The sequence below is a fragment of the Salvelinus namaycush genome, chromosome 41 (assembly GCF_016432855.1).
Source record: "Salvelinus namaycush isolate Seneca chromosome 41, SaNama_1.0, whole genome shotgun sequence".
Lineage (NCBI taxonomy): Eukaryota > Metazoa > Chordata > Actinopteri > Salmoniformes > Salmonidae > Salvelinus > Salvelinus namaycush.
This window is the reverse complement of record NC_052347.1, coordinates 12,250,214-12,262,713: the sequence shown is the minus strand read 5'-3', so window position 1 is coordinate 12,262,713 and position 12,500 is coordinate 12,250,214. Positions and strand designations below refer to the sequence as shown.

General features: G+C 46.4%; 1 protein-coding gene across 1 annotated transcript in view; it reads right to left on the bottom strand.

The window, feature by feature from the left end:
* LOC120034411 (RNA binding protein fox-1 homolog 3-like) overlaps positions 1–12,500 on the bottom strand; it is a 46,611-nt gene that overhangs the window by 26,279 nt on the left and 7,832 nt on the right. Inside the window, exons 2-5 of the mRNA XM_038980952.1 lie at positions 10,257–10,400; positions 6,653–6,706; positions 3,435–3,495; positions 3,275–3,328 (exon numbers count right to left, since the gene is read on the bottom strand). Coding sequence (XP_038836880.1) covers positions 3,275–3,328; positions 3,435–3,495; positions 6,653–6,706; positions 10,257–10,400 — 313 coding nt within the window. The remainder of the gene's footprint in view (positions 1–3,274; positions 3,329–3,434; positions 3,496–6,652; positions 6,707–10,256; positions 10,401–12,500) is intronic.

Genomic DNA, 12,500 nt, shown 5'->3' with positions numbered 1-12,500 from the left:
TGTAGTGGAGTTACAGTGGTGCTAGACTAGAGGAGTGTAGTGGAGTTAGAGTGGTGCTAGACTAGAGGAGTGTAGTAGAGTTAGAATGGTGCTAGACTAGAGGAGTGTAGTAGAGTTAGAGTGGTGCTAGACTAGAGGAGTGTAGTAGAGTTCGAGTGGTGCTAGACTAGAGGAGTGTAGTAGAGTTCGAGTGGTGCTAGACTAGAGGAGTGTAGTAGAGTTCGAGTGGTGCTAGACTAGAGGAGTGTAGTAGAGTTCGAGTGGTGCTAGACTAGAGGAGTGTAGTAGAGTTCGAGTGGTGCTAGACTAGAGGAGTGTAGTAGAGTTCGAGTGGTGCTAGACTAGAGGAGTGTAGTAGAGTTCGAGTGGTGCTAGACTAGAGGAGTGTAGTAGAGTTCGAGTGGTGCTAGACTAGAGGAATGTAGTAGAGTTCGAGTGGTGCTAGACTAGAGGAGTGTAGTAGAGTTCGAGTGGTGCTAGACTAGAGGAGTGTAGTAGAGTTCGAGTGGTGCTAGACTAGAGGAGTGTAGTAGAGTTAGAGTGGTGCTAGACTAGAGGAGTGTAGTAGAGTTAGAGTGGTGCTAGACTAGAGGAGTGTAGTAGAGTTAGAATGGTGCTAGACTAGAGGAGTGTAGTAGAGTTAGAGTGGTGCTAGACTAGAGGAGTGTAGTAGAGTTAGAGTGGTGCTAGACTAGACGAGTGTAGTAGAGTTCGAGTGGTGCTAGACTAGAGGAGTGTAGTAGAGTTAGAGTGGTGCTAGACTAGAGGAGAAAGTAGAGTTAGAGTGGTGCTAGACTAGAGGAGTGTAGTAGAGTTCGAGTGGTGCTAGACTAGAGGAGTGTAGTAGAGTTAGAGTGGTGCTAGACTAGAGGAGTGTAGTAGAGTTAGAGTGGTGCTAGACTAGAGGAGTGTAGTGGAGTTACAGTGGTGCTAGACTAGAGGAGTGTAGTGGAGTTAGAGTGGTGCTAGACTAGAGGAGTGTAGTAGAGTTAGAATGGTGCTAGACTAGAGGAGTGTAGTAGAGTTAGAGTGGTGCTAGACTAGAGGAGTGTAGTAGAGTTCGAGTGGTGCTAGACTAGAGGAGTGTAGTAGAGTTCGAGTGGTGCTAGACTAGAGGAGTGTAGTAGAGTTCGAGTGGTGCTAGACTAGAGGAGTGTAGTAGAGTTCGAGTGGTGCTAGACTAGAGGAGTGTAGTAGAGTTCGAGTGGTGCTAGACTAGAGGAGTGTAGTAGAGTTCGAGTGGTGCTAGACTAGAGGAGTGTAGTAGAGTTCGAGTGGTGCTAGACTAGAGGAGTGTAGTAGAGTTCGAGTGGTGCTAGACTAGAGGAATGTAGTAGAGTTCGAGTGGTGCTAGACTAGAGGAGTGTAGTAGAGTTCGAGTGGTGCTAGACTAGAGGAGTGTAGTAGAGTTAGAGTGGTGCTAGACTAGAGGAGTGTAGTAGAGTTAGAGTGGTGCTAGACTAGAGGAGTGTAGTAGAGTTAGAATGGTGCTAGACTAGAGGAGTGTAGTAGAGTTAGAATGGTGCTAGACTAGAGGAGTGTAGTAGAGTTAGAGTGGTGCTAGACTAGAGGAGTGTAGTAGAGTTAGAGTGGTGCTAGACTAGAGGAGTGTAGTAGAGTTCGAGTGGTGCTAGACTAGAGGAGTGTAGTAGAGTTAGAGTGATGCTAGACTAGAGGAGAAAGTAGAGTTCGAGTGGTGCTAGACTAGAGGAGTGTAGTAGAGTTCGAGTGGTGCTAGACTAGAGGAGTGTAGTAGAGTTCGAGTGGTGCTAGACTAGAGGAGTGTAGTAGAGTTAGAGTGGTGCTAGACTAGAGGAGTGTAGTGGAGTTAGAGTGGTGCTAGACTAGAGGAGTGTAGTGGAGTTAGAGTGGTGCTAGACTAGAGGAGTGTAGTAGAGTTAGAATGGTGCTAGACTAGAGGAGTGTAGTAGAGTTAGAGTGGTGCTAGACTAGAGGAGTGTAGTAGAGTTCGAGTGGTGCTAGACTAGAGGAGTGTAGTAGAGTTCGAGTGGTGCTAGACTAGAGGAGTGTAGTAGAGTTCGAGTGGTGTTAGACTAGAGGAGTGTAGTAGAGTTAGAGTGGTGCTAGACTAGAGGAGTGTAGTAGAGTTCGAGTGGTGCTAGACTAGAGGAGTGTAGTAGAGTTCGAGTGGTGCTAGACTAGAGGAGTGTAGTAGAGTTAGAGTGGTGCTAGACTAGAGGAGTGTAGTAGAGTTAGAATGGTGCTAGACTAGAGGAGTGTAATAGAGTTAAAGTGGTGCTAGACTAGAGGAGTGTAGTAGAGTTAGAGTGGTGCTAGACTAGAGGAGTGTAGTAGAGTTAGAGTGGTGCTAGACTAGAGGAGTGTAGTAGAGTTAGAGTGGTGCTAGACTAGAGGAGTGTAGTAGAGTTAGAGTGGTGCTAGACTAGAGGAGTGTAGTAGAGTTAGAATGGTGCTAGACTAGAGGAGTGTAGTAGAGTTCGAGTGGTGCTAGACTAGAGGAGTGTAGTAGAGTTATGAGTGGTGCTAGACTAGAGGAGTGTAGTAGAGTTCGAGTGGTGCTAGACTAGAGGAGTGTAGTAGAGTTTGAGTGGTGCTAGACTAGAGGAGTGTAGTAGAGTTAGAGTGGTGCTAGACTAGAGGAGAAAGTAGAGTTAGAGTGGTGCTAGACTAGAGGAGTGTAGTAGAGTTAGAGTGGTGCTAGACTAGAGGAGTGTAGTAGAGTTCGAGTGGTGCTAGACTAGAGGAGTGTAGTAGAGTTAGAATGGTGCTAGACTAGAGGAGTGTAGTAGAGTTAGAGTGGTGCTAGACTAGAGGAGTGTAGTAGAGTTCGAGTGGTGCTAGACTAGATGAGTGTAGTAGAGTTCGAGTGGTGCTAGACTAGAGGAGTGTAGTAGAGTTAGAGTGGTGCTAGACTAGAGGAGTGTAGTAGAGTTAGAGTGGTGCTAGACTAGAGGAGAGTAGTAGAGTTAGAGTGGTGCTAGACTAGAGGAGTGTAGTAGAGTTAGAGTGGTGCTAGACTAGAGGAGTGTAGTAGAGTTAGAGTGGTGCTAGACTAGAGGAGTGTAGTAGAGTTAGAGTGGTGCTAGACTAGAGGAGTGTAGTAGAGTTAGAGTGGTGCTAGACTAGAGGAGTGTAGTAGAGTTAGAGTGGTGCTAGACTAGAGGAGAAAGTAGAGTTAGAGTGGTGCTAGACTAGAGGAGTGTAGTAGAGTTAGAGTGGTGCTAGACTAGAGGAGAAAGTAGAGTTAGAGTGGTGCTAGAATAGAGGAGTGCAGTAGAGAAGGATCTCCTACCAGCATACAGTTCAGGACCATAGACAGCACCCACCACAGGGTTCAGCTTCCAGCCTATGGAGGGAGAGAGAGAGAGGGAGAGAAGCCCAAACTAGTAAATCTTGTCCTTCATGTACAGTATCTGAACAAAGTTGTAGCTTAGACAAGAGGCAGATCTTACCATTTGTGTACGGGTTGGCAACTTTTTTGTTTGTCATCACTCTTGCTGTTGCATTATTCACCTGTTCCCCCAAAAAACAAAATGGTGCCACAGTTATAACATACCCTTCCAAAAGGCAGACCAAATGACTGGCAGAGAAATACCACACAAATTCAGTAAAATGTGTCAGAATTATGCAAATTACCATAGAGGTTCACAAGACTGGGGAGGTTAAAATAGCCAGAGGAGACAATGGCCTTGAATCACCTTTACATGAATTTATTCCTCATTTACATTTTCTTTTGAGATGATTCAATTACTGTAGCAAGTGGGAAAGCATGCACCAATTACCAACGGACACGAAAGAGAAAAATCCAAAAGCAACACAGGTAATTGGTTGGATAAACAAATGGATTCAAAAGAAAAACAAAAAGACAGACCCCTTAGATTTCCTCCATATTGACCTGATGGGAATGACTGAATAGGGGCCTTCATTTACAGTAAACAAGACCAAAATTAAGAAAAAAAACACAAAAAAATGGTCAAGACCACATTATGTCAACAGGGTGTGTTGGTAGGTAAGTAGACAGGTCTTCTTTATCCAGACGTGACAGTGAGGTTCTTATGGGATGATGAGAGCATGCATTCCCTCTCCAGTCATAATGATGAGCAACTTGCACGTCCATCTTGACATGCATGGATTCCTGGTTCCACTGAGTGCTTCCGACACATACCATTATGCATGCATGCACGCACACACACACACACACACACACACACACACACACACACACACACACACACACACACACACACACACACACACACACACACACACACACACACACACACACACACACACACACACACACACACACACACACACACACACACACAGCGGGCACATGCTTATGTGCAGGTCTCTTGTGGGACAAAGGTGAGAGCAGAGGCATGGGAGAGGTCAGCAGGCAGGAGGTAGAAGAAGAAGAAGAAACAGGAAATAAGGAAAAGCACCTCTATTTTGCGTCCCTCTACGATTGTACCGTTTAGTTTCTCCCGCGCACGGTCGGCATCTGTGCTCGTTTCAAAAGTTACAAACCCAAAGCCCTAAGAGAGAGCCACGTGTGTCACCAGGCCAGTAAGACAGACAGGGACAGGAAGGTAGACAGGGTGGGTAAAAGATAGGGTAGGAGGGGGATTAGAGAGGAGGAAGGAGAGAAGGAGATGGAGAGAAGGAGAGGGAGAGAAGAAGGAGAGGACTAGGTGAGCAGCAGGAAGTAGAGATGTATATAAGCGGTGTTATTAATTGTGTGGTTGTTAGTGAGACGTCAGCAACAGCAAAGAGAGATCCAAGGAGAGATAAGGATGACAGCCTCACACACACTAACAAACCTGTCTGTTTTACCCAATTAAACACCACAAACCACCTCTGGAGAATGTCTCTGAGCATCGCAGCCATTACACTCTGTTACGCAACATTATAGTCTAATCATTATTGTGAAGACTTCAACAGTAGCCTTATGAAAAACAACCCCCATTGGAATGAGATGAAGTTGAGCAAGGAAGGAATATTCATAAATTCTTCAAGCAATTTAGTTTAATTCCATCATCAACCATTTCTAATCCATTACAATAGCCAAAGTACGCACTGTAGCAATTAAATGAAGCCATATGTTGTCTCTTTTTCTTAGACATATCATTATATTAGTATTCATCATTGTATTAGCTGTGTCTAAAATGTGATGGGACATTTCCCATACTATCAAGGTATTGGTTGGTAATAAAGGTAGCTATACATATCACCAACAACATATGTACATTAATAAATCACATGCTACCTCTAAGGAGGTGGAAGAAAAAAAACCTGGCTTTACAATGGGGATGTCGCCTTTAAACTCACACCAAAATACCCTCCTCCCCATCCCCCATCTTCCACCCCCACGTGCCCCCTCCCCTGAGGCCTTTGTCACCAGCTTGAGTTATGGGGACTGGGAGACTGGGCCTGAGATCCATCACCAGCCTTCAGATATGCTGGCCCAACAAGTCCCAGTCCTTTGGTTTCTATATATACATATAGAGGGATGGGAGGGAGAGGGAGCCACGGCCAGGCTGATAATTGCTTGAAGATATATAATACATGTGAGAGATGGAGAGCATTGTGATCTTGTATGCATACACAGGATCTCCGAGCTCCTATTCCTGGCATAAATAACACGGTAGCTGTCCTTGGGGAGAGGAAGATAAAGAAATAAATTCAAAAGGAATTGAGGGCAAAATTAATCCTTTGGACATTTTGCCCGACTATGGTTGGCCCCTCTATCTTTTTTTATCATGCACAAATAATTAGCTTACACGGAGGGAGAGTGGAGCCACCATTTTTCAAAGGAGACAAACATATTGAATGCAAATTGCCAAAGCTTCATAGAAAATAGATTGTTTATTAATGGCCTGCTAGGTTCATTATATAGCGCGCAGGGTGTAGGAGAGAGGCATCATGGGTAATGGCTTTGTAGGGCACAAACAATAAATGCTTGTTACAGCAGAGGAGGCAGCTTTATCCGGTGCTCTATCTTGTCTGGCTGTGGGGGCTGAGTTGGAGCAGAGTATAGGTTCCTAGATGGAGGCTGGCTGCATACCTTATACAGACCCCAAACTACCAGGTAAGAGTGGGAATCGATCCCATTCATGGTTGAACACCCAGCTAGAGGAGGCTGTCTAATTTATGAATGGAATGCTCTGGAGCTTGGCACAGACGATTACATAAACAGTGGATGACCAGCACTGTGCTGTTTACACCAGAGGATGTTATATAGGACATGGTATAGAGCTACTGTACATGTATAGACACTGAGTCAGTTTTGGCGGTGATGGTTCTATATTTGCTATAGCACTTGATATTTGATCTGGGTTGACTATTAGTCTCTAAACTAGAGGTCTGTATTCCTGGTCCAGAGAGCTACAGTACTGGATTAAGTGCATTTTGAAACAGCTCAATCACAGACTGATTGATTGATTGATTGATTGACAGGGGTAATGATTCCCCAACTGGAGCACAAAGCTAGAACAACAACCAAGGAGCAGCAGAGAGAGGAGTGAATGTCTGAACGCAGTTCTGCAGCTCTCCAGGACCAGGCTTAGAGAGCAGTAGTCTGAGCCAATGTACACACGGCACTAATGCCATCATTACTAAACAGAAGAAGTACATGGTAATGAAGCAGCTGGGGTTCTAGTTCACTTACCTTGGATCCTCGCTCATTAAAGATAATCTCCACATCTAGAATCTTTCCAAATTGCTGTGGCGAGAAAGGAGACAAGAGAGGAGAGATTAAGTTATGAAAAGAGTAAGAAAACGGTTATTGTTGCTATGCCAAAATGTTACAATTGTTATGCAATGATATCAATTATATATTGGGATTTTATCAAATTATATTTTTTTAATGCAAAATAAAGTTACTGTTTTATCTGTGTTATTTCTATGTCATGAAATCAATGATGTAAAAAACTGTTAAAACAAACATTGTAAACACAGTAGAGTTAGAGTAACAGAAGATGTTTCACACAGAGAAAAGCTACATCAACATATGGCAAGGTGGTTGTTTGTAAGGTTGTGTTGTGATGTGAAGCAGCTCCTGAGGAAAACTAATTTTCTCAAATCCCTGAACCGATAGAGAGAGATAACTGCTAGAGACAGAGAGATAACCGATAGAGAGAGATAACCGATAGAGAGAAAGAGAGTTAACTAGGCTTTGACATAGAGAGACAGACCAGCAGGCTTCTGCCTGCCCAACAAACAGGTGGCTGAGCTGTCTCTCTATCTACACAGGTACCTGCCATTTTCTCTCTCTTTCTCCTCCTCTCCTTTTCTCGCTCTTTGTTGGTGTGAGTGTGTGTTGTTTTCTCAGTGAACAGGACTCGAGGGATGGTCCCAAGGGGTTAACGTGCTCAAGCCTTTTAACAGGCTCGACTTCGGATCATTAGAAAACAGAGGAATGAAAGCCAATCGTAAGTTCCCCCTAATGAGTGGAGTGAGAGCCACTTTTAATTGCTGTCTACAATGGCCGTATTATTTCATTAAAAGTAATTACCCTGTCAAGCGGTCCGCATCGCCTTCATTTGGGCACAACAGGGAAGAAATAGGCCTTCCATGTGGTTGGCGCTCAATGGGAATGGATGGATCGTTTGACTGAGCCACTAATAGGGGTTAGGAAGAACCGGCTATTATCTGCCTGCTCCGGCCATAAGAGAGTGATGAGAGTGATGAGGGGAGTGGGTCTGGTGGAGGAGCTGGGTTTATGGGCTGGTAAAACACATATGACATCCTTCATCCCCCAGGGTCAAGTGCTGACCCCCACAACGCCTGAGAAAAAAAGTTGGAGTTATTTATGACCTTCCCAACAGGCAACGCCAGGGGCGGCCCAGCCCAGGCCACAAACTCAAGTACATCGTGTTCATCTGGGATTTCAATTCTACATAGGCCCCCTCTCCACATCTGCCTCGTATGGTGCTCAGCTCTATGGATTCCAATTGTAGCGCTTTACCGTACCCGGCTCCATCACACACAGAGGCATTTTACATCCCAGTGTGATGCCCCTCTTCGCATGAGATGACAATGCTTCCCCATGCAATGTGCAGATGCTAATTGTTTTAACCAAGAGTAATGGGCTTGTGGCGTCGATTAATTAGTTTCTGGGGAAGTCATCTTAGTGGATTCCCACATGGCACTGGGGATCTCAGCCGCTCCGCTCCCACACTCTCCTCCCTCCCTACAGCCATCTACGCCCCAGCTCAGCGCAAACAGCTGCATCAGCACCAAAGCCAATAAACAATGGCATCAATTGGAGGGGTCTCAGGAGACAGAGAGAGCTGGGTGACTGGCGACACCTCCTTCCTTGCTCACACCCAGATCAGCCATAGTAAACAATCAACATATCAATAAGGGAATGAGAAAAAGCATCCGTTGGGGAAAAATCATAGGCGCTATTTAATATTCCTACCTCGAGAACACTTTTTTATGAGGCCTCGCTCATTCGCTCCACTTCCTATCTGAAATGCATTTCTACACTGTGATCAACTGTAATGCAGAGCTACCAACCACGGATAGGGCACCGTATGTATCCCTGCTTCTGCTACGCTAAAACACCTGAATGCCGTGAGGAGGCTAGCTATCATTAGCATAATACAGCATGGTATAGTAGTGACGAATGTTGCTACTGTCTGAGAGTAGCAGAGTAGTGGCTGGTGAGATAGACTGGAGCTCAGTGTGAAAGCATGGGGGCCAGAGGTCTGATTGCCCAGAGATGTTTGTTCACTGAGAGCCCTCGTCAAGCACCGAGGAGGGGTACTGTTGAAGAACCCAGGAGCAGAATGAGGAGGACGCCCTCAAGCAGCACAGAATGGTGCGCCGCACTACCCGAGCTAGCGCTAGCTTGGAGTGTTTTCCTTTCACTCCTCTAATCGCCCGCTCTTTGAAATATCACACTTTTCTAATCACTGATTAAGGTCTGCAGCAGTCTCCTTAATGAGGCTTTTATTCTGCGCCTCGTTAGTGACTCAGGGGGTCATCCTCCGCACCCTTAACCCCTACGGAGGGGTAGGGTAACTCTCAAACCCACCCTCCTTGTTTAGGGGCTAGCTAGGGTCTCTGTTAGCAGGTGCTAGCTAGTCTCTGTTTTAGCTCTCTGCTGGTGGCTGATGGGGGTCCCTGCTAAGTGTGCACGTCACTGGAGAGCTGGAGAGAGGGGCTCTTCACAACGTGTGGGAGCAGATGGAGGTCCTGGGGGCTTGGCAGCAGCACTGGGTTTGGCTGCGCTGCGCTGGGTTCCACTGCTCCACCATTGACACATGTACCATCTCACCGCTGCCTTTCCCTTTCGCTCTCCTCTGCCTACCTGTATGTCTGCGGGCTCTGCTCGTGTGTAACGGTAATGGTGTATTGAGCCTCTGGCGGCAGGGCAGCCATTAGAGCCAGAGGGATGGGGCTGCACACCACTGATCACACACACAGGGTCATTGTGGAGGCCATATCCAGGGGTGGAGCCGGAGCTGAGCCGGCACGTTAATACAGCACAGACAGGATATCTCCTCTCCCAACCAGCAACCAGCTCTGCCCACAACCATCAATCCCAGGACCCAGCCACCGACTGCCCGGAAAGTTAGGGAGGGGAGGGCTGCTGGGAGGGCCACTGTTAAATTTGCATCACATATCCATAAGCTGCACACACACGTCGGCCGGGCACACAAAGCCTCCGAGCTAATTACTGAGGCAATTTGGATTCTACAGGACCTGCTCCAGAGCTGGAAACAATAAACCCAACAATCAGACAGCACAGGGAGGAGAGAGAGAGAGAGAGAGAGAGAGAGAGAGAGAGAGAGAGAGAGAGAGAGAGAGAGAGAGAGAGAGAGAGAGAGAGAGAGAGAGAGAGAGAGCAGCCGTGTTGTCCAGTAATTTATTACGCCGTAGCCAGGGCTCTCCTGTAATTAATATCATCAGTTTGACGTCGTCTCCATAACGATGAAAATTAACGCCTGTAGCTTATAATGACCTAAATTAGCGTGCAACATTCAAATTAGATTTTTGGCAATGCTCCCGATTCGGATCCATTATAATTATATACTTTTTTTGTTGTGTTAATTTTAAGGACTGGTGTGAAATGCGAGACAGAGAGGTTACACTTTCAGGGAAAAGAGAGCACACCTGTTCTGGGATCAGGATGAATGTGTGTCTGGACTTTCTAGAGAGAGAGAGAGAGCGACAATACACACTCCAGGCAGGTACCATGATATGTGTGGGTGGGTAAAGAATGGTTTCCCCCAGTGAGTTCAGGGAGAGGGAAGGGATCTCACCCCAAACATTTGCCGCAGGTCGGGGTCGCGGAAGCGGAAGGGGATGTTGGAGACATGTAACCTCTTGGGCTGCTGCTTCTCCGAGGAGTCCGAGAGCTGCAGCTGGAGCTGTAGGGAGACCTCTGATTGCGTCACGTCATCTGTCTGCCAGAGGGAAACAACAGCAGAAAGACACAAGCAGCTCATTAGATCCTACTACTGTACCTTCGGGTCACATGGTGAGGGGGAAGAGAGACAGAGGGGGACTGGCTAACTAACTTACTTAGCGTCGGCTATTTTTCAATCTGGCGAGAAGCAGAAAACGCTAAACAGCTGATGAATTATGGTTTAAAACCTGAGGTCATGCATTACAAATCCGCTTATTAATCTCTTGCACTTAGCTTCTGGAGCCACAAGAAAGAAAGATTGAGGGGTTTGACAGAAAGGCATGGATATTGATCCTAGCGCTTTTGACACATCTAGACTTGAGACACATTATTGGTGTTGTTTGCACAGTGCCGTAGGAGTGCAGAAGCCCAGAGCTCCTACGTTGTCGACTCCATCATTATGCGAATGCAGTGCTGACATTGTGATATAAATGACATGTCTGATGTCTATGACAAATCCCACTTAGTTCTCTCTCAGACAAGAGTGATGAATTTCAACATGGCTGCTGGCTTGTTTACTCAAACCGACCCAGTTTTAGAGGGAGAGGGTTTCACAAGATTTGTTTTCTGTAAAAACCTTCACTGGTCATCAGAACCATTTACCCTCTCCATGGAAGGATCATTAGGGACCAACTCTGTCTGCATAACAACAGATTGCATCATTTAAATGTGTTTACCAAAATGAAAACCCAGACCTCTTGTAGACACTTCTGGCGTTATGTAAAAACTATGAGAGGTGGGGGAAAAAAGAGAGGGAAAGAAAAAGAGAGAGGAGTGAAATAGGGAGCGAGGCCTGGTTAGATTGAGAAGGAGTACAAAAGCTGTTTGAATATGATATGTAAACTCCAAGGTCCCCAGGGATGTGCTCCATGAGCAATGGCAAACACTCCATATTACACGGGCTGGCTGGAGTCACATACACAGACACCCCCCCTGAGTACACACACATGCACACACACACAGATGGAGAGAGAGAGAGAGAGAGAGAGAGAGAGAGAGAGAGAGAGAGAGAGAGAGAGAGAGAGAGAGAGAGAGAGAGAGAGAGAGAGAAGGGGAAATAAGATAGTGAAGGACGACATAGTGAAAAGAGAGAGAGGAACCTTAGATCGAGAGCAAAAAAGGCTGACAGATGTATACATACAGAGAAACACACGTACAGACAAGCACACGTACAGGCAAGCACACGTACAGACAAGCACACACACACACACACACACACACACACACACACACACACACACACACACACACACACACACACACACACACACACACACACACACACACACACACACACACACACACACACACACACACACACACACACACCTCCACCATCCAACAACCCGCTCCCTGCTCCAAGGCCGTCGGGTGGCTGCAGGCCCCTGGGTGATACATATCCCACCATTTAGGAAATGGGCTAGGGATTTATTCATTATAATTCATCATCACAGTATTATCATTATCATCATGATCGTAATGATGATCGCCTTTATTATTCTCATTATCATAATCACAATCTCCACTGTAATGGCCCTCATTTATTTGCTTTTATGGCCCATTCGGAGATGGTGACATACATTGTTAACACTGACAGTTGTTTGATTCAAGGTCCCACTTAGTCTCCCCTCCAGCCATCCAGGTAGGGCACATTGGTGACGGCAGGTCTGAAAGCCCTGTGTTCAGTGATGTTCAGTGATGTTTAGTCATGTTCAGAGGTTATCATGTGGAGAAGGGCACAGGAGCCAGTGTAGGGGTGAGCTGGGCTAGCTAGTTCCAGTATCAGACTGGTAGAGTAGTGGAGGGGTGAGCTGGGCTAGCTAGTTCCCGTATCAGACTGGTAGAGTAGTGGATGGGTGAGCTGGGCTAGCTAGCTCCAGTATCAGACTGGTAGAGTAGTGGAGGGGTGAGCTGGGCTAGCTAGTTCCAGTATCAGACTGGTAGAGTAGTGGAGGGGTGAGCTGGGCTAGCTAGCTCCAGTATCAGACTGGTAGAGTAGTGGAGGGGTGAGCTGGGCTAGCTAGCTCCAGTATCAGACTGGTAGAGTAGTGGAGGGGTGAGCTGGGCTAGCTAGTTCCCGTATCAGACTGGTAGAGTA